Source organism: Capra hircus, chromosome 18, assembly GCF_001704415.2.
Source record: "Capra hircus breed San Clemente chromosome 18, ASM170441v1, whole genome shotgun sequence".
Taxonomy (NCBI): domain Eukaryota; kingdom Metazoa; phylum Chordata; class Mammalia; order Artiodactyla; family Bovidae; genus Capra; species Capra hircus.
Genome location: NC_030825.1, coordinates 22,271,150 through 22,292,219, shown reverse-complemented (window position 1 = coordinate 22,292,219; position 21,070 = coordinate 22,271,150). Strand labels below are relative to the sequence as shown.

The 21,070-nt window shown below is 38.9% G+C and overlaps 1 protein-coding gene across 1 annotated transcript in view; it reads right to left on the bottom strand.

Moving 5' to 3' along the window:
• Positions 1-21,068, bottom strand: part of VPS35 (VPS35, retromer complex component) — a 29,239-nt gene extending 8,171 nt beyond the window's left edge. The window contains exons 1-11 of the mRNA XM_005691946.3: positions 20,987-21,068; positions 12,050-12,148; positions 10,649-10,745; positions 9,837-9,960; positions 9,030-9,212; positions 6,987-7,200; positions 5,933-6,016; positions 5,375-5,484; positions 2,357-2,453; positions 2,103-2,251; positions 298-505 (exon numbers count right to left, since the gene is read on the bottom strand). Coding sequence (XP_005692003.1) covers positions 298-505; positions 2,103-2,251; positions 2,357-2,453; positions 5,375-5,484; positions 5,933-6,016; positions 6,987-7,200; positions 9,030-9,212; positions 9,837-9,960; positions 10,649-10,745; positions 12,050-12,148; positions 20,987-20,989 — 1,368 coding nt within the window. The 5' untranslated portion in view covers positions 20,990-21,068. The remainder of the gene's footprint in view (positions 1-297; positions 506-2,102; positions 2,252-2,356; positions 2,454-5,374; positions 5,485-5,932; positions 6,017-6,986; positions 7,201-9,029; positions 9,213-9,836; positions 9,961-10,648; positions 10,746-12,049; positions 12,149-20,986) is intronic.

Sequence of the window (21,070 nt, the reverse complement as noted above, 5' to 3'; positions counted from 1 at the left end):
CCTTTTTTCTTTATGAAAGTGTATGTATGTTGGTACACATACAGATAAAAGTCTAGAAAGAGACAGACCAAATGTTAATTAAGAGCAGTTATTCTCTTCCTGTGGGATTATAGTTATTTTAAATTTTCTTCTTTATACATCTCCAATCTTCTTATTTATATAATGAATAGCTACTTATAACTATTTTTTAGTAGTAAATGACCTTCCCCTCCCATCTCATGTGTCCGTCTCATTGTGTAAAACCATAACTACATTGTCTCTGTTTTCTTAATATATAGCATGTCAGTATTCTCTTACCTGGTCTTGAGAGACAATTTCTGTATTATAATCTAGAACATTACTAAGCACGTAACAACTCATGCTCTTTCTGGACTCATAGTCAAAATACTCAAAGAGTGGGTGGAAATGTTTTAATTTCAAGACTGTTAAAATATTGTTGTAAGTGTCAACAGGAATCTTCAAAAGTCTGGTGAGCTCCTTTGAAACCGCACTACTGGTAGCAATACTGTCAAAAGAAAAACAGCAGTCCTTTAGTGAATAAATTAACCTCTTATATATACAAATAGCACTTGATTCATAAAAATTTGAAAATTTTCATTTACATATTAAAGGAGATGGGTGAAGTGAATCACACCATCCCAAAATACCCCAGTGACTTCCAAGAGAGGTCTATCAGATGTCCACCTTAACACACACATTTATTCATCTATTAAAGTCCTATAGATACAATAGGTTATGCTGGTCTACAATTCATGAACAGGTTGTATGCTGCTGCTGCTGGTGCTAAGTCGCTTCAGTCGTGTCCAACTCTGTGCCACCCCATAGACTGCAGCCCACCAGGCTCCCCCGTCCCTGGGATTCTCCAGGCAAGAGTACTGAAGTGGGGTGCCATTGCCTTCTCCAGAACAGGCTGTATACCTGGAGTTAAAAAAGACTGTCTAAAATGTGGTATTTCTAAGGGAAGTATTTTAAGTGGTAGTTAGGTTTCTAGAGCAGTCAATAAGTACTGTATATTCAGGATGAAAAATCCACACAAAACTAGCAATTCAAGAACATAATACATAATATATAAATTATTTCTTCTGCATCAGGTGTTGGTGAATAAGGAAAAGCAGGATAAAATTAGGAACATTCCAGGGTGACTGAGGAATATCCAGGTATTTATAAGACCTTTAGAGGTTGGGACTTCAAATTCTTTATTCTGTCTAATTTTACTTTAAAATTCACTTAGTGGGGAAGATAAAGATACAAAATTTATTTAAGATCTGGAATGTTTTTTGATTTACACAAAAAATGAGAGTGACAAAAGAAAAAGAGGTAAAAGAAAAAAAAATCTTCCAGATGCAACTAAACCACTGGAAGAGAGATGGAAAACAGAAAGATTATGTGAGATGAAATGATAATACAGGGCAAGAAGGGGCCTAGCTTGACTCATGTTCAGAAACAGGGGAGGATGGGATAGTAAAGGGACTACTGGGAAAGGGGAATAAGATCACAGCTGTGCAAGCGGTCCCTAGAGGATGCAACAGGACTAGGGCAGGATAGCTGAGGAAGACGCAAGCACACAACAGAGTATTCGTACTGTGCCTGGTATCACAATAAAAGCTGAAAATAGAAAAAAATTTAAACCAATGTAATTCTCACATCTTAAACACATACACTGGAGAAGGAAATGGCAACCCACTCCAGTACTCTTGCCTGGAAAATTCCATGGACTGAGGAACCTAGTAGGCTACAATCCATAGGATTGCAAAAAAAAAAACACACAAAAAATACATACATGCATCCCTAATTTTTTCATAACTTACTCATCTGTGGGAAACTATTTATGGAAATACTAACTCACCCTTATATACAAAGGGGTCTGAATGGAGACACGGGTCTCTAAAGATGCCTATGGTCTACGACTGTCACTACTTGATCACTGTACACAACCAAGCAATTAGCTGCCACTTTCTGTGCCGTTTAGTACCAGGCATGTCAATCTAACAGATGCTTAGAAAACAAGATGAACTCTAACATTTTAAAAAATTACTGCGGAAGAAAAACAAATCTGGGACAACAAAATTTTACAAAGGTTTTTATAAAAATGTTTAACTTACTGTTCAAGGTTGAGCTTATTAAATATCTCCACTGTTGTTTCTAGAACTTTATCAACATAGTCCACACGATCAGGATAACACTTCATAGCGAGATTAATGAGAGAGACTTGTAAAGATACAACATCCTCCGAAGGCATGTCTTGTCTAGACTGGAATGTTCAGAAAACCATGGAATTTATTTTTAAGAATTACCAAAAGACTATCAGCTGAGAATTATGAAAGTTTTTAGAACTTAGGAAGAAAGTCATACAAACCTGTATTACCGTAGCCACCTGCTGTGAAAATATGTCAAAAAGTTTAATATCTGTTGGGATCCCAGGTCCATCTTCACGGTGAGCAAATAAAGCTAATCTAAAAAAGAAAATACTCTTTATTTGAAAAGATATAGGGATCTGGGTAGCGGGATCATGGACGACATTTTACCCTTTCAGCTTTTCTCTCAATTCATTTTTAATGGAACAGTTTTACCCATGATGCCTTTCTCACTGTATTCTTACTTTATACCATATGCACCAGATTTTTAACAGGTCAGTTCTGTCAAATTCTTTGAAGCCTAATTAAGCAGTCACAGATAGAACTGTATTACCATGACAAAATGTATTCAACAGCTATGATTATAAAAAATAATCTCTAAAACGTAAAAAGTACATAGATGATTTTACGACACTGCATTTTTACTGCTGTAAAGTTTAAAACACAACTAATTCCAAAAGCAGCCAAGTTAACTTTTATTTACCACATCTTAAACTACTCAAAGAATACACAGAAGAACTGTACAAAAAAGATCTTCACGACTCAGATAATCACGATGGTGTGATCACTCACCTAGAGCCAGACATCCTGGAATGTGAAGTCAAGTGGGCCTTAGAAAGCATCACTATGAACAAAGCTAGAAGAGGTGATGGAATTCCACTTGAGTTATTTCAAATCCTGAAAGATGATGCTGTGAAAGTGCTGCACGCAATATGCCAGCAAATTGGGAAAACTCAGCAGTGGCCACAGGACTGGAAAAGGTCAGTTTTCATTCCAATCCCAAAGAAAGGCAATGCCAAAGAATGCTCAAACTACCACACAATTGCATTCATCTCACATGCTAGTTAAAGTAATGCTCAAACTTCTCCAAGCCAGGCTTCAGCAATATGTGAACCGCGAACTTCCTGAAGTTCAAGCTGGTTTTAGAAAAGGCAGAGGAACCAAAGATCAAATTGCCAACATCCGCTGGATTATGGAAAAAGCAAGAGAGTTCCAGAAAAACATCTATTTCTGCTTTATTGACTGTGCCAAAGCCTTTGACTCTGTGGATCACAATAAACTGTGGAAAATTCTGAGAGAGATGGGAATACCAGACCGCCTGACCTGCCTCTTGAGAAATCCGTATGCAGGTCAGGAAGCAACAGTTAGAACTGGACATGGAACAACAGACTGGTTCCAAATAGGAAAAGGAATACGTCAAGGCTGTATATTGTCACCCTGCTTATTTAACTTCTATGCAGAGTACATCATGAGAAACGCTGGGCTGGAAGAAACACAAGCTGGAATCAAGACTGCTGGGAGAAATATCAATAACCTCAGATATGCAGATGACACCACCCTTATGGCAGGAAGTGAAGAGGAACTAAAAAGCCTCTTGATGAAAGTGAAAGTGGAGAGTGAAAAAGTCGGCCTATAGCTCAACATTCAGAAAACGAAGATCATGGCATCCGGTCCCATCACTTCATGGGAAATAGATGGGCAAACAGTGGAAACAGTGTTAGACTTTATTTTTTTGGGCTCCAAAATCACTGCAGATGGTGATTGCAGCCATGAAATTAAAAGACGCTTACTCCTTGGAAGGAAAGTTATGACCAACCTGGATAGCATATTGAAAAGCAGAGACATTACTTTGCCGACTAATGTCCGTCTAGTCAAGGCTATGGTTTTTCCAGTAGTCATGTGTGGATGTGAGAGTTGGACTGTGAAGCAGGCTGAGCGCTGAAGAATTGATGCTTTTGAACTGTGGTGTTGGAGAAGACTCTTGAGAGTCCCTTGGACAGCAAGGAGATCCAACCAGTCCATTCTGAAGGAGATCAGCCCTGGGATTTCTTTGGAAGGAATGATGCTAAAGCTGAACTCCCGTACTTTGGCCACCTGATGGGAAGAGTTGACTCACTGGAAAAGACTCTGATGCTGGGAGGGATTGGGGGCAGGAGGAGAAGGGGACGACTGAGGATAAGATGGCTGGATGGCATCACTGACCCGATGGACATGAGTCTGAGTAAACTCCGGGAGTTGGTGATGGACAGGGAGGACTGACGTGCTGCGATTTATGGGGTCGCAAAGAGTCGGACACAACTGAGCAACTGAACTGAAACTACTCAAAACAATGTTTGTTCCATTATCATTACTGTTTATCCTGATTACAACTGGACCCACATTTTGTTATGCATAGAAGAATCACTACTGACAGAAATGGTTAAGTGGTGTTACGCCTAACATAAGAAAACTTAGTTATTAGCTTCCATTAAGAGTATCCCCAATTGACTTATAATTCTTAAAACCAAGGACTGACCTCATAATTTGGAGAATTCAGCTATATAAATTGACTTTAAAACTAATAACTTAGATATTTAAAACACAATAAAAATATTTGCAGAAATAAATCTTAACTTGGGTTTCTGGTTTCATAATGTCAATGAGTGTATGCTCAGAAGCAGGACACATACTATGTACTGGTACCCAGCAGGCACTCATTAAAGCTATATCAAAGGCCAAGTTTTATACATTTAACCAAGACCAAAGGCTAAAGAAATATTATTTAAACATATTGGGGATTTACTAATATTTTTAATACTTGAAAACTCTTCTTTAAAAAAATGCAGGAACAGAGTGATTACTTGAACACTCTTAATCATCTATATTTACGTTTACTTGATAAAGACCCCAGATCAAATTGTTTCCCTCTGAAAGATAACTTTCATCATTGTAAAACACGAGGTTTGCTCTTTGGTGATAACTGGATTTATAAAACTTAAATGTTGGGACTGTATAATGTCTTTAAACACCAATTAAATGCACAGATTAAAAAAATATTATCTCCATGCCTTTTGTTCAATTAAGAGCTAAACTTCTCTCATGAGTAAGCCAGACAAGTATTTAGTAGATACTCAGACTTACAGAACTAATGTAACTAAATCAAAATCATTAATAAAAATGTAAAAAAGAATTCACAAAAATGTTTTAAATTCACTATTCAAAAGTCAGAACATCTGCCCTTCATTACGGGAAACTCTTACCTATCAATTAAAGCAATGATTATGTTTTTCACATTTACATTTTGGTGTAACTCAGCACAGGCCCGAAGAAAAGGATTCAAAGTTTGAAGGTGGAATTCATCAGGGAAAACCTGAAAATCAAATGATAATCAATTATTACTAAAATCAACTAGCAAAAATCAATTAGTAACAGCATTTTCTACTATATTCTGGACTTAATATTTAAAGCTCATATTTGTGGGGGGAAAAAAACCATTTTAACATTATACAAGCGAGTGCAAATACATCACTTTCAAGCCTCTCTAAACATAACCCCAGAAAGAAATATTCTGTTAACCAAAGTACATCTACAATTAAACTAAAACTAATGATACCTAAACAACTTGGAGGTTACTCTTTCCCACATTTTGGGAGGAAAAACGCATTAATACAAAGACCATGTTATTATATTAACAGGAAAAAAGGATTTATTTAGGAAAGCTTAATCTCTCTTTGGTCAAGATTTTTTTCCCAAAAAAACAAAGAAAATTAATGAAATAAAAAATGAGTTCTTTAAAAACCTGAAATGTTCTCACCTACCTGAATAATGCACTCCATGAGATATTCCTGAGCCAAAGCATCTCTGCAATTCACCACTTGCTCTAATATGCCGGTCAAAACAATCTGAAAGAAGAATAAGATTTTAAGACTTAAAGAATTATTTTCAAAATCTTAAGTCACTCCTCCAGTAACATATTTGAACTACTAACTTAAAAATCATATTTTAGGTTTTCCTGATCCATACTTCTAGACTAAACTGTAAAATTTTACAGAAGAATGTTTAAATAAAAAAAATTCTGGATTTCTATTTTGTAAAAGTCAAAGTCCATTTCATTGGTGTTTTTTATGATTTGTACTTTTTGTGTCCTAAGAAAGCTTACCTAATCCAAAGTTATAAAGACTTCCTTTGTGTTTTCTTCTAGAAATTCCAGTTGCAAATTTCACACTTATGACTTTGATCAATTTTTTTGAGTTCCTCTGCATACTATGAGAATGGGTCACAATTCAGAGGCTTGGTTTGCATACAGATGTCCAACTGTTTCAGAATCACTTGCTAAAAATTTGCCTTTGCACCCTTATCAACAATAATTGATTATACACACGTGAGTCTATTCTGGATCATCTCTTCTAGGGGTCAGCAAATCTAGTTTAATGACCATTTTTGTATATTGTTTCCACATTATCTTCGGCTGCTTTTGCACTACACTGGCAGAATTTAACAGCTGCAAACTATATGGCTTGTAAAACCAAAAAATAAGTACTATTTGGTCCTTTAAAGAAAAGGTTCGCTAATTCCTGATTTATTTTCCACTGATACATGTATTTATCCTTTCACCAATATCACATTACTTTATTGTAGCTTTAGAGTAAATCTATAGTAAAATAAATCTCAATGTAAAGAAAATTGGTATCTTGATAACGATAATACTGAGTCTTCCAATCCACAAACACAGACTCAAATATGTCTTTTAGTTTATTTAAGTCTTCTTTGATCAACAGTTTTCAATGCAATATTATTTTTAAAATATTTCAATTTCAAAAATCAGACTTTATATATCTCATAAGAAAAGATGAGAAGTAAAAAGATATAAACCTGTTTGTAACGTTCCACATTTACACCTTCCAACTGACTAAGGCGCACCAAATTTGTTCCCACTAAAATTCTCAGTTCTTGTCTTTCTCGTTCTCTTTTTTCTCTATCTCGGCTATGTCCCTGATGCTGCATTCGAACCCAGAGCTTGTTCATTTCTGCAAAGTTGAGTAGGACAAAATCCATGGAATCACTGATATCACCAGTTGTTTCTTCACTGCAAAGAAACAGTTGGAAAAATCTTTATACACAGTATTTAATTTACTACTATTTCTCTTCTTTGTGCATTTCCTTCTTACCTCTTTAATACACCAAACGCTTCATGAAAGACATCTTCAACTACACTGTCTTAGTGCTCAATTCCAAGAGGAAGAGAGAAAAGGGTATCAGGCAGGGGACATAGCTCAAGTTTAGAGGGACAAAATGCCCCCCTCACTCCTTTTGGGGCTTCCCAGGTGGCACTAGTGATAAAGAACCCAAAATCTAAGAGATGTGGGTTCGATCCCTGGGTTGGGAGGATGCCCTGGAAGAGTGCATGGCATCCCATTCCAGTATTTTTGCTGGAGAATCCCACGGACAGAAAATCCTGGCAGGCTACAGCCCATGGAGTCATGAAAAGTCTGATACAACTGAAGCAATTTAACCACTCCTTTTCCTGGGCCAGCTAAACTTGTTCTTGGAATTATATTCCATTAATTCAAAAAGCCTTAAAAAATTGACACGTGTTACTGTTAACTCATTTTATTATTGAGTATTTTATGTTTGCAATTGAACTATCAACTTTGTAAGCTCTGTAAGGTAAAAGACCAAGTATTTCTTGCTTATTTTTACATTTCCTAAGATGGGGAACTTAGTAATTTTCAAAACTTTTTGCTGATTACTAAATTAATAGTCAAAACTGAATCAAATAATAACACAGCAAATACCATCACCATCTTCACACTGTTAAATTTTTATCTTTTCTACACCACTTAAATTTTTGTCATATACATGGTTAAAGTTTTAGTATAGCTTTTCTTTTAAAAAGGAATGATGCAGATATACTAAAAACAACTAAAATATACATATTAGAAATAAATGAATAAAGAAACTTTTTAAAAAGGGAAATAAGTTCCTCAATCAAGGGAACTTGTCATGTGAATAGTTCACCCAACTGGATAAAGACCACCTGCCATCTTTGTGGGATAAAAGCACAACAGACTTGGATGCTAGAATATTGGTTGCATAAGACACAGCTCTCTCTGAATGGCTTCCCCCCATCCCCCATCCTGTTCTGGAGTTAATATCTTATTTGTGTGCACAGATAATTAAAATCACTTATACTCTGGGGTACCTGCTGCTGCTGCTGCTAAGTCGCTTCAGTTGTGTCCAACTCTGTGCGACCCCAGAGATGGCAGCCCACCAGTCTCCCCTGTCCCTGGGATTCTCTAGGCAAGAACACCGGAGTGGGTTGCCATTTCCTTCTCCAATGCATGAAAGTGAAAAGTGAAAGTGAAGTCACTTAGTCGTGTCCGACTCTTTGTGACCCCCATGGACTGCAGCCCACCCGGCTCCTCCATCCATGGGATTTTCCAGGCAAGAGTACTGGAGTGGGGTGCCATTGCCTTCTCCGCTGGGGTAACTAGAAGTTCCTAAATTACAAAAACTGATAAGACATTCAAGAAACAATATGAAAACTGGCTAGCTCATAAAAAAAGTTAAACATACTTCGTTATTTTATCACAAATACAATTTTCAAACTGTAACTCATTTAAAAAGTTGTATTTTCAAAGAGTATCTGATGGAATGGAAAAATGCTCTCAATTATGCTAAATTTAAAAAGGTTCTAATAATCTACACATAGCTTTTATAAGAGTACATTTTATATCACATCACATGTACTGTGTCTCAAAGGAAATCTATACACAAAATGCTACCAGTGGCTGACTCTGGGTAGGAGAATTACTGATATTTATTTTCTTCTATATACTTTTCTATACTTTTTATATGTTTTACAACAACAACAATAAAAATACTACACCTAAATCAAGAAAGAAAACCACTTACTCTGTTGGCTCCCCTTCATCAGGTAAGATGTTTCTGGTACACTGAAGTAGATAATTTCGAAGAAATAGACCTCTCAAGGGATGCTGCACACCACGGCACATTTCTACCAAATCTTTCAAAATATCTTTCCTGGACTGAGGAAATGACTTGACATATACAACTCCAACTGTGATCAACAGATAACTAGAAGAATGAGGCAACATTTGATTAGAAATAAAATACTCAAGAATTTGACTATATTCAAACACAATATATACAAATATGAAATAAACAAGACAGGAAGCAGGTTTTCGCCTATGCAATAAAGAAAATATCATCTAATTTAAAATATAACTGCTTACTGACCCCCTTCCATTTATTTATAATATCACCTTTAAACACATTAGGACTCATAACTGTCATGATATTAACTTGTCTAGTAGTCAAGAAATTAGAATATGTCCATTTTTTTCTATTTTCAAAGTTCCTCAATAATCTATAATAAATAGTGATTTATACTTCACAGCCTTAAAAAATCACTATCAAAATGTTAACCGCTATTCGTTAAGAAACTAAATAACCTTAAGCCCACTGATTTTAAAGGATGTAACACAAAGTGTGAAATGCAGATATAAAAGCCCGCAGAATCTTAATAAGGAAATGGCAGCCCACTCCAGTGTTCTTGCCTGGAGAATCCCAGGACGGGGGAGCCTGGTGGGCTACCGTCTACGGGGTCGCACAGAGTCAGACACGACTGAAGCGACTTAGCAGCAGCAACACAAAGTGGGAAATGCAGATATAAAAGCCGGCAGAATCTTAGTAACTTACAGCCTTGGGATGATGTTTCCAGCATACTGTACAAGCTCATAGAGATCTGCCACTTTTCTTCCTTTAGCAAATTCATCTGTCAGGTAAACTTCCAGGTAGTGCAGTTCATCAGAAATAGCCATATCTTTTAATTATCATTAAGGATTTAAAGCTGAGTCATCGTAAGAACGCTGACTCTGCAACTTTTTGGACTCATTAAATTGGGCAAATTTCTTAGTTTTTCCTTTATTTATTGGGGGCAGGGAGCATGCCCCATAGCCTGTGGGATCTTAACTCCTCAGCTAAGGATTGAAACTGGGCCATGGCAGTGAAAGCCCAGAATTCTAACCACTAAACCACCAGGGAACTCCTATATCAGGCAAATTTCCTAAATGTTAGTCATGTAAGAAAGCATGTTTAAATTCTGGGCTTTCCTGACTTTAAGGGGTTTTAAAGATGTCTGCTAAAGCAAAACAATAAAAATAAGATTGCCTGTGAAACTACTTCAGGGTTTTGAAATGGCAAATCATTGATGTCCTTTACATTTCAGAGTCCAGCTTGACAAAATCTTAGTATTAAAAACCATTTGCTTAATATTTTCAATATCCTTCATGAGTAGTCTGAAAACTGAGATAAAACAACAAGCCACATAAAGAAGTGTAAGCACAAAAAAGGGGTTTCTGATACTCTTCTCAGCGCATTTGCAGGGAGAAGTACTATTTGGTCAAGACAAGGAGAAATAATACAACTTCCAAAAAACCTAGGGAACAAGCAAAATAAGCCTTATCAAGAAAATAGTATGATCAAAATGTTCTTCAACTTTCAAAAGATACAAAGTTCATAGTAGCTCTTTGGTGATAACATAGAAGTCCGCAGTTCACCAAGCATATTAGAAGCATGTTTCAGAGCATCCATAAGCTTGTTTTTGTCCTACAGAAAAACCAAGAGCATTGGTGAGAATGCTTAATTTAAATGAACATTTAACTTGGCTATACAAACTTTAATCAAGGATCTATTACACAGTTCTGAAAGTACAGAGCACCTAAATTATCTTAATCACATAAAAATCAAGTTTAATTTCACCTTGCCTTCACTTTACTGAAGAGAGTAAGATAACGTAATTCCTCACCAGGCTGCAAAGCTTAGCAAATCTCATTTATCTAGGACCACAAGCTTCCTGGCAATAACTCAAATCTTTACAATCCTGGCAACTATGAAACTATAGCTCCATTAATTTATCTTTTACCTTTAAGCAAGAAAACTGGCATACTGATTCTTTTGAAAGAAAGTTACTATTCTGACAATGGCTTGGTCATAGGTTAAACACTCTTCAGAGACCTCTGGAATGACTACTCTTTAAGTATGCTTTTCTCCTCACAATGTCCATATGCCCCACTTAAGACATAAACATAGACAATTCCTTTAGATACAGAAACACTGTTCATACACAGAAAGAGATAAAAGCAAGCAATAGCAAGCTCCATACCACCCATTTCCTCCACTCCAGTTTTGTTTTTACAAACTGGTTTGCAAGAAAAACAATACAATAGAAACAACTGGTTAAAAGAGCATATTATTACTAAGCTTTAGAAACTCTAAGACACTTTACGAAGGCAAGATATTATCATCATCATCAATACAGCAACTTATGATTTAAGTACCAGCCTATTTGGTTCCATTTCTTAAATTTTATCCAGAGAATCTATAGCTTCTACACAATCTACTCTTTCAGAATATGATAATTAAGTATAGTTTTTAAGGTAGTTCTTGTAAAAGAAATGTATCTGTTCAGAACAGAAATAAAAGCCTTCAAGATAGAGGGGAAAGGCTGAACAATTCAAACTGAAAGCGTTTAAAACCAGTATTTATTAAGCAACTATTATATGTCAAGTACTCCTCAGATTTGAGGTATAGAACTGATGAGGCCAGTAATTCAGGTCAGATAGGGTATGGAGATAATACAGTGATGTGTAAATAGAAGGCAAGGTCTCCCATCCTCATGGAGCTTAAATTCTGGTAGGGAAGACAGACAATTTCAAACCACAAATATAAAGGTAAATAAAATATTTCAACAGGGCTATCTACTGAAATTGCTCCACATAGCGCCTGAGGGAGCTCAGGCTGAATATTATTAGGTTTACCAGAGCAGTAGTGCGACAGGCTTTAGAAAACACAGCCTAACATTCCCAGGAACACGCAGATTACAACTGTGCCTCTCACACTGTCCTTCTTACCAGGCATCTCTTCATCTGGAATGACTGGACCTTCACAGCCTGTATGGCTTCATCCAGGAGTTTTTCCTGCTCATCCTGCGGTGACTGCTGTGTTGTAGGCTAAAAAAAATTTTTTTAAATCTCCCATTAATGTGTCATTAGAACTCTCGTCAAGCAAATCTGTTATTTTTATAGGTCCAGCCATAGTTTACATTTACAAAGCTTTCACATAAGGTTCATTCCAGTTCTACATCTCAAGACTCATTTATCAATTTTTGACAACTGAACAGAGAGCTGTGCTGTTACTGAAGTTAATAGCATAGACTGCTGAAGGAGAAAACTAACAGATACAGAGAATTTCTTCTCAGAAACTGACTCAACATTCCTGTAGTAGGTTGTCTTCAAAGAAATAGAAGGTGGTAGTTTATGGCTGCCTATGCTCTGCTGCTGCTGCTAAGTCACTTCAGTCGTGTCCGACTCTGTGCGACCCCACAGACGGCAGCCCACCAGGCTCCCCCATCCCTGGGATTCTCCAGGCAAGAACACTGGAGTGGGTTGCCATTTCCTTCTCCAATGCATGAAAGTGAAAAGTGAAAGTGAAGTCGCTTAGCCGTGTCCGACTCCTAGTGACGCCATGGACTGCAGCCTACCAGGGATTTTCCAGGCAGGAGTACTGGAGTGGGGTGCCATTGCCTTCTCCGGAGCCTATGCTCTGCTAATACACTCTAAATCCACCTAGAACATAACCAATCTGTGGTGGTTAAGCAGTATAACCCAAATCTCTAAAAGCTTCCTTTTTTCCTAAACTACCTTTCATCTGCATCTTAGTCTATTCTTAGGAAGACCAAGGAACTAGTTTACGAGAACACTTATCCTCTTAGACAATATATAATGAGGGACTAAACAGCTTAGAAATAAAATAGCTAAAACTGTTGACGGTGACTTGTGGTAGAACACCATGAAGAGTACACTCCCTCAAGGATCTACCGTACCATTTCAAATATAGACAGCTACAGTTATAATGGACTAAATACATCTGTACAGTCTTCTTTCTGCCATCAGAAAAATTTGCTTGCAAAATGAATTAGATCTACCTGTGAACAGAATTAACCACTCCATCACTTACGTTGAATAAACACTCTTTACACCTCTGCTACAGCAGGGAGCACATTATAACTATAAATGATGGCTATTTTTACATCCTTGGAACCCAACACATTGCCAGACACATAATGGATGCTTCATAAATGTTCACTGTCTGAATAAGTAAGCTGGTTTTAGATTACGTTTTTAATAAAAAGCAACTAAAGAATCAACAGATGAATAAACAAATTATGTTATATACATATAAGGAATATTACTCAATCATAAGGAGTGAAGTATTGATAGATGCTATGTGAACTACAAAAAGATTATTTAAGTAAAAGAAATCACACATGGAAGACCACACATTGTGTGACTCCACTGATATGAAATTAAGGCATAGCTCAGAGATGCTACACGTTCAGGTCCAGACCACAGCAGAAAAGCAATATTGCAATAAACTGAGTCACATAAATTTTTCAGTTTCATATGTTTACACTGTACTGTAGTCTATTAAGTCTGCAACAGCATTATGTCTAAGTAAATAATATATATGCCTTAATTTAAAAAGAATTTATTGCTAAAAACTGCTAACCACCATCTGAGCCTTCAGCAAATTTGTGCTGGTGCAGGGTCTCACTTTGATGTTGATGGCTGCTGAAGGTCATGGAGGCCTGTGGCAATTTCTTAAAATAAGACAATAATAAAGTCTACCTCATGGACTGGCTTGCTCTTTCACGAATGATTTCTCTGTAGCATGTGATAGTCTGATACCATTTTACCCATGGTTCAGTTCAGTTCAGTCGCGTCCGACTCTTTGCGACCCCATGAATTGCAGCATACCAGGCCTCCCTGTCCATCACCAATTCCGAGTTCACCCAAACCCACGTCCATCGAGTCAGTGATGCCATCCAGCCATCTCATCCTCTGTCGTCCCCTTCTCCTCCTGCCCCCAATCCCTCCCAGCATCAGAGTCTTTTCCAATGAGTCAACTCTTCGCATGAGGTGACCAAAGTACTGGAGTTTCAGCTTTAGCACCATTCCTTCCAAAGAGAGCTTCCCAAATTGGAGTCAGTTGTCTCAAACCCTGTGTGCTCAGTAGCTCAGTCATGTCCAACTCGTTGGACTGTAGCCTGTCGGGCTCCTCTGTCCACGGGACACTCCAGGCAAGAATACTGGAGTGGGTTGCCATTTCCTCCTCCAGGGGATCTTCCCAACCCAGGGATCAAACCTGCCTCTCTTGCGTCTCCTACACTGGCAGGTGGATTCTTTACCACTGTGCCACCTGGGAAGCCCCTCAAACTGCCCTGCTGCATCCACTAAGTTTACGTAATATTCTGAATCCTCTGCTGCCATTTTCAACAGTCTTCACAACATCTCCACTGGGGCGGAGTTCATTTCAAGAAACCACTTTACTCATTCATACAAAGCAACTCTTCATCTGTTGAAGTTAGATCAGGAGATTTGGCAATTCATACCTTTAGGCAGTCACATCTTTAGGCTCCACTTCTGATTCTAGTTCTCTTGTTATTTCCACCACATCTTCAGTTACTTCCTCCACTGAAGTCTTCAACCAATCAAGGTCATCCATGAGGATTGGAATCCACTTCTTCCAAACTCCTGTGTATGTTGATTTTTTTGACCTCTTCCCTTGAATCACAAACATTCTTAATAGCTTTCAGAATGGTGAATCCTTTCCAGAAGGTTTTCAATTTGCCTAGATCCATCAAAGGAATTATTATCTGCAGCAGCTACAGCCTTCTGAAGTCTTTTTATTTGGCTGCACTGGGTTTTAGTTGCGGCATGTGGGATCTTCAATCTCTGTTGCAGCATGCGGGATCTTTAGCTGTGGCAATGTGAACTTTTAGCTGTGGCATGAGATTTAGTTCCCTGACCAGGGATGGAACTGGGCCCCCTCACTGTGAATGCCGAGTCTTAGCCACTGGACCACCAGAAAAATCCCTGAGATGTATTTCTTAAATAATAAGACTTGAAATTCAAAATAACTCCTGATCTGTGGGCTACAGAATGGATGTTGTGTTAGCTAGCAGGAAAACAATATTCATCTCACTGTATGTCTCCATCAGAATTCTTGGGTGTTAGGTACGTAATCAATGATTATTAATACTTTGAAAGCAATCCTTTCTTTTCTGAGCAACAGGTCTCAACAGTGAGCTTAAAACATTCAGTAAAGGATGTTATAAACAGATGCGCTGTCATCCAGGCTTTGCTTTTCCATTTATGGGCACAGGCCCATACTTCATAAGGACCCTAGGATTTTAGGAATAGTAAATGAATACTGGCTTCAACTTAAAGTCATCAGCTGCACTAGCCCCTAACAAGTCAGCCTGTTGCTGAAGCCAGACATTGACTTCTCTCCGGCTGTGAAAGTCCTACATGGTATTGTCTTCCAATAGAAGGGTGTTTCGTCTACAAGGAAAATCCTTGCTTAGTGTAGCCATCGTTATTAATTATCTCATCCAGATCTGCTAGGTAACTTGTTACAGCATCTACATCAGCATTTGCAGCTTCACCTTGCATTCTTATGGTATGAAGATGGCTTCTTTACATATACCTTAACCAACTTCTGCTAACTTCAAACTTTTCTTATGCAGCTTTCTTACCTCTCTCGGCCTTCACAGAACTGGAGAGGGCCTTGCTCTGAATTAGGCTTTGGCTAAAGAAAATGTGATGGCTGGTTTGATCATCTACCCAGACCACTTAAACTTTCTCCATACCAACCATAAGGCAGTTTCACCTTCCTTTCATTCATGTGTTCACTGGAGTAGCACTTTTAATTCCCTTCAGTAACTTTTCCTTTACATTTACAACTTGGCTAACTTTGGTACAAGAGGCTAAGCTTTTGACATGTCTTCCTCACTGAGCTGAATCATTTCTAGCTTTTGATTTCACTTGAACTCTTTCAACTCTTCCTTTCATTTGAACACTTAAGAGACTGCTGCTTCTGCTGCTAAGTCGCTTCAGTCGTGTCCGACTCTGTGCGACCCCATAGACGGCAGCCCACCAGGCTCCCCTGTCCCTGGGATTCTCCAGGCAAGAACACTGGAGTGGGTTGCCATTTCCTTCTCCAATGCATGAAAGTGAAAAGTGAAAGTGAAGTCACTCAGTCGTGTCCAACTCTTTGTGACCCCATGGACTGCAGCCCACCAGGCTCCGCCATCCCTGGGATTCTCCAGCCAAGAACACTGGAGTGGGTTGCCATTTCCTTCTCCAATGCATGAAAGTGAAAAGTGAAAGTGAAGTCACTCAGTCATGTCCGACTCTTCGAGACCCCATGGACTGCAGCCTACCAGGCTCCTCCGTCCATGGGATTTTCCAGGCAAGAGTACTGGAGTGGGGTGCCATCGCCTTCTCCGACTTAAGAGACTACTGTAGGGCAATTAACTGGCTTAATTTCAAGATACTCTTGTACCTCAGGGAACTGGGAGGCTCAAGAAAAGGGAGAGTAATGGAGAAGAGCTGGTCAGGGGGCAGTGAGAATACACACACTTACCAATTAGTTTGCAGACTTACGTAAGTACAGATTGTGTCACCTAAAACAATCACAACTGATCACCATAACAAACATGATAATGGAAAAGTATGAAATACTGTGAGAATTACTAAAATGTGACACAAAAACACAAAGTGAGCAAATGCTGTTAGAAAAACGGCACCAGAAAGACTTGCTAGATGCAGGATTGCCACAAAGTTTCAATTCTGGGGCAAAAAAAATCCAGTAAAGCAAAGCACAATAAAATGAGGTATATTTGCATCCAGAATAGGAAAATCATCCATAGAAACAGAAAGCAGACTGGTGGTTACCAGGAGGGAGAGTGGATGAGTAACTGCTTAATGAGTACAGGGTTTCCTTTTTGGGTGGTAAAAATGTTTTGAAATTGAGTTTCCCTAGGGCATACTTCTTCATAAGCATAAATAAATATCAAAGAAAAAGTTCAATATCTTTTATACTGAACACTAACTCACACAACAAAACTAATGGTGTAAAATGCTGACAAGGAGCATGTGCATTTAAGGGTTCTGACTTAATGAAATTCACTATTCATCATGGGCTAGTTCTCTGAGACCAAGCAACAGTTTGGCTCCTTATCTCTGGATGCAATAGATTTGACAATTATTACAATCAACGGATTTCACTAGGTTCAGAAAGCCAGCTTTGAAATAAGCAGAAATTTTTATTGTGATAAAACATACACATTAGAAATGTGTATGTTATAAAATTTTTATTGTGGTAAAATATACACATTTTTATTGTGGTAAAAATTTGCCATTTTCATCATTTTTAAGAGTGCAGTTCGGCAGCATTAAGTACGTTCACACTGTTGTACAGCCACTGCCACCATCCATCTCCAGAGCTTTTTCACCTTTCCAAAAGGAAACTCTGTGAGCAATAAACAGTAACTTCCCATCCCCCCACTCCCGCCCTAGGCAACTACCACTTTCTCTGTCTAAGTGCTTGACTTCTCTAGGACCTCATATAAGGGGAATTGGCAAATGGGGGCGACTCTCTACTTGTGGTGCTTCTCTCTTATTGAAGACTACGGGTTCTAGGGCTCTCGGCTTAGCCGCCCAGGGACATGTGGAAGATGTGGCAATCTTCCCAGAGCAGGAATCGAACCTGTGTCCCCTGCATTGGCAGGCAAATTCTTAACCACATTCTTAACCACTAGATCACCAGGGAGATCCAAAATTTCCTTCTTTTTGAGGTTAAATAATATTCCATTGTGTGTATATACCATTTTGTTTATCCATTCATCTGCTGATGAATATTTGGGTATAGTACTACATTTTGGCTACTGCGTATAATTATATGGCAAATAAAAGCGTGGTTATAAAAAGGCTGGGTTATGCTCAGTCTCTAAATCATGTCCAGTTCTTTGCCATCCCATGGACTGTAGTCCCTCTGGCTCCTCTGTCCATGGGATTCTCCAGGCAAGAATACTGGAGTGGGTTGCCATTTCCTTCTCCAGGGGATCTTCCCAACCCAGGGAGCGAACCCAAACACAGGTTCTGCATTGTGTCTCCTGCATTGGCAGGTGGATTCTTTATCACTGAGCCATCTGGGAAGCCCTATAAACAGATTACAAACAATTCAAAAATATTTGTATAGAATTGACTAGACTCAGTAATCTGTAGGCCAATTAGCAAAATTTTTCTATTTTGTACCAACTGGGTTTAAAATTAATAGAAAAGCATATATACAAAATGTAGAAAATAAAGAGATAAAGCTATAATAAAGAAATGTACTTTTACATGTTACTTGTAAGACAATGCAGCTGGCTATTCTAAAGGAACATCTAGATGCCCTTCCTGCCAAGCATGGGACTGAGCAAGTCAGTTTAACATGAACATGATTTCACTATACACAAATTAGGTAACCAATGACCCCTCACTCATAAAAGTCATTTACAAATGACTCTGTACACAGCAGTTATATATATCAGAGAAAAATGGAAACACTAGAGTCAAGATCAAATTAACATTTGTGATTAGGCCCCTTTTAGCCCACACATTCAAGCCAAATAGCCCTCACACCTCTACAGTTAAAAGGTGCAGAGAAAACAAAGGTCACTATGAACATATCACTTATAAAACTAGTTCCCATTCAAACAATGTGCTTTCATTTCCTCTTGCAGCAAACAAGGATAATAGAAATACTTGTATCATTGTTATGACTAATAAAGTGAAATGACACCGATAAAGCTTGAAAATTGCTTAGCACTTAGTAATAAGCAATCCACCTAAGTGTTCCCATCATTATTATATTCCCCATAGATACCAGCAATTATCTACAACCATCCTAGAGACTTGTCGATCTCTCCACTCATATAGATGTTTTCAAGATAGATGTAATCAAACAATGCAATGTTAATCAACTACAAAACGAAAATAACACATCTCACAAAGATACAGAATTTCATTATGTTAATGAAAACACTATTTTTAAAATGACGGTAAGACACAAAATAGCAACTGAAGTAGGGAGAACTAAGCACGATGAAGGAATGGAACATCCAAACATATATTTTAATACCGGCACCTCCAATTTCATTTACCAATAAATTTCCCCAGGAATCCTATGATGGCACACACCATAACCATTTACTTCCCCCAGCTTTATCTACTAGCAGTACACATTCTTCTCCACCTAGAAAATTCCTACTCACTGTCCTCAGAATCTCAGTTCACATGTTACTTCCTGTAACCTCTCCCATACTCCCCGAACCTTCTCTCCTTTCATGGTCCCACAGCACTGAACTGACGGACTGTCCTCAGTACTCAGACTGTACTACATTAAGTTCCATAAGCGTGTCTTCTGCTAGACTCTTCAGTTCTTTGAAAGCATGGGCTATGTTTTCAGTGTCCAGCACAGTGCATGACATAAAAGACACACAAGATGCATGATAAATTGAACTGAACCCTAGATTTTAGAATTGGGAAGGGCCAAAAGGGGAACATTTGTTTTCAGATGCAAAAAGGAGACTCAAAGAAGAATGAGTGATTTGCCCAAGTCACAGAGACAGTGGTTGTGACAAGACTTACTACTCAAGTTTTCTTTCCCAGTAAAATTCGTGAGGACAATACAGGGTGTCTCCTTCACTGTTCCAAACTGGTTCCTCACGCACAGAAAGGGGATATATAAGAGATCCTCAAGTAGGTGCTTTTTTATTACAAACACTATAAATGTCAATCCATAAATGCTGAGAAACAGACAAATGCTAGTTTAATTTTTGCACCATTCTTATATCAATTCCCAAATAAGAATTCAGAGAAATAAGCAGAATCACCTCGTACAGCATCATATTATATGAAAGCAATATATGTCAAACATTTTGCTTTTTGGCATTAGTGCATTTAAAGTGCAGCCTGTTTCCAGGCTTACAGGTTTTCAGAAGCCTGTCTACACAAACTGAATAGTGAGATAACTAAAACTGACATACTGTACACCAACATGCAAAAATATTATTTATACAGTACAGGCTATGTCAAACGCTAATAAAATGCAAGTGACAACTTGCCTTTGTGGAAACTAGACACAAGGATTCACATTTTGAGGAAGTTCAAGTTCACCAGCCAACAGCTACACCACGATTTGCTGCCAGCATGGAGAGGCGCTAAGGAGAATGCCTCCTTCCAGTAAGTAAAAGACCTGGATTTTATCAATGGGGAAGTCAGTAAAAGAGCCAGGGCGTCCAATGAACAAATATTAAAGGAAACAAGCAGTCTCTTTTTTGTCTCTCAGAATTAATGGATATCAGATAGTATGAGTCCTTCCAGGAAATTCACCTAAGCCAGTCCCTAGAATTCTCTGACACATACTGCAATCTAAGAGGCCTATGAGGCTAAAAAAGGCCCGGGCACTATTAAGGACCCTCCAGAAGGTATTTCTTGCACAAGAAAGGGACACGAAAGCACTACCAGGCACAAAGGTGGAACCGTCAGCAAGGGAGCAGCCTTTGGGCGGGTCCCAACGCAACCTCTGAGCCTCAGGCCCTCCGTACGCCCCCGTTCTAGCCAGACGCCCAGACCCAGCACTAGAGATCCCCTCAAGGCGGGGCAGTGGCGAACTCCACTCAGAGGGCTCGCAGGCCCTTACTGACTCTCAGAGCTAGGGAGCGAATACACCCCCTCAAAGAGCAACGGCCACGGCCAGGCGCCGCCGCACCCCTGATCACGGATCGGCCCGCCTGCGGCCTTCCCCGGCCTGCCCCCCAACCCGTAGGCCAAGCCTGGCTGGTATTAGCCCCGACCCGGCTGCTGGGCCCCGACTCCGCCTGCATGGTTCCAAACGGTGGGAGCGAGCAGTGGCTAGGAAAAGGGTCAGCCCGGGGCCCGCCGCCCCTCAGCACTCACCATGGCGACTCCCCTAAGCCTGCAGCTTGAAGCACCCACCCCGCGCGGAGCCTCCCGCGGTCAGGTGACTCTGCGGCCCCTCCA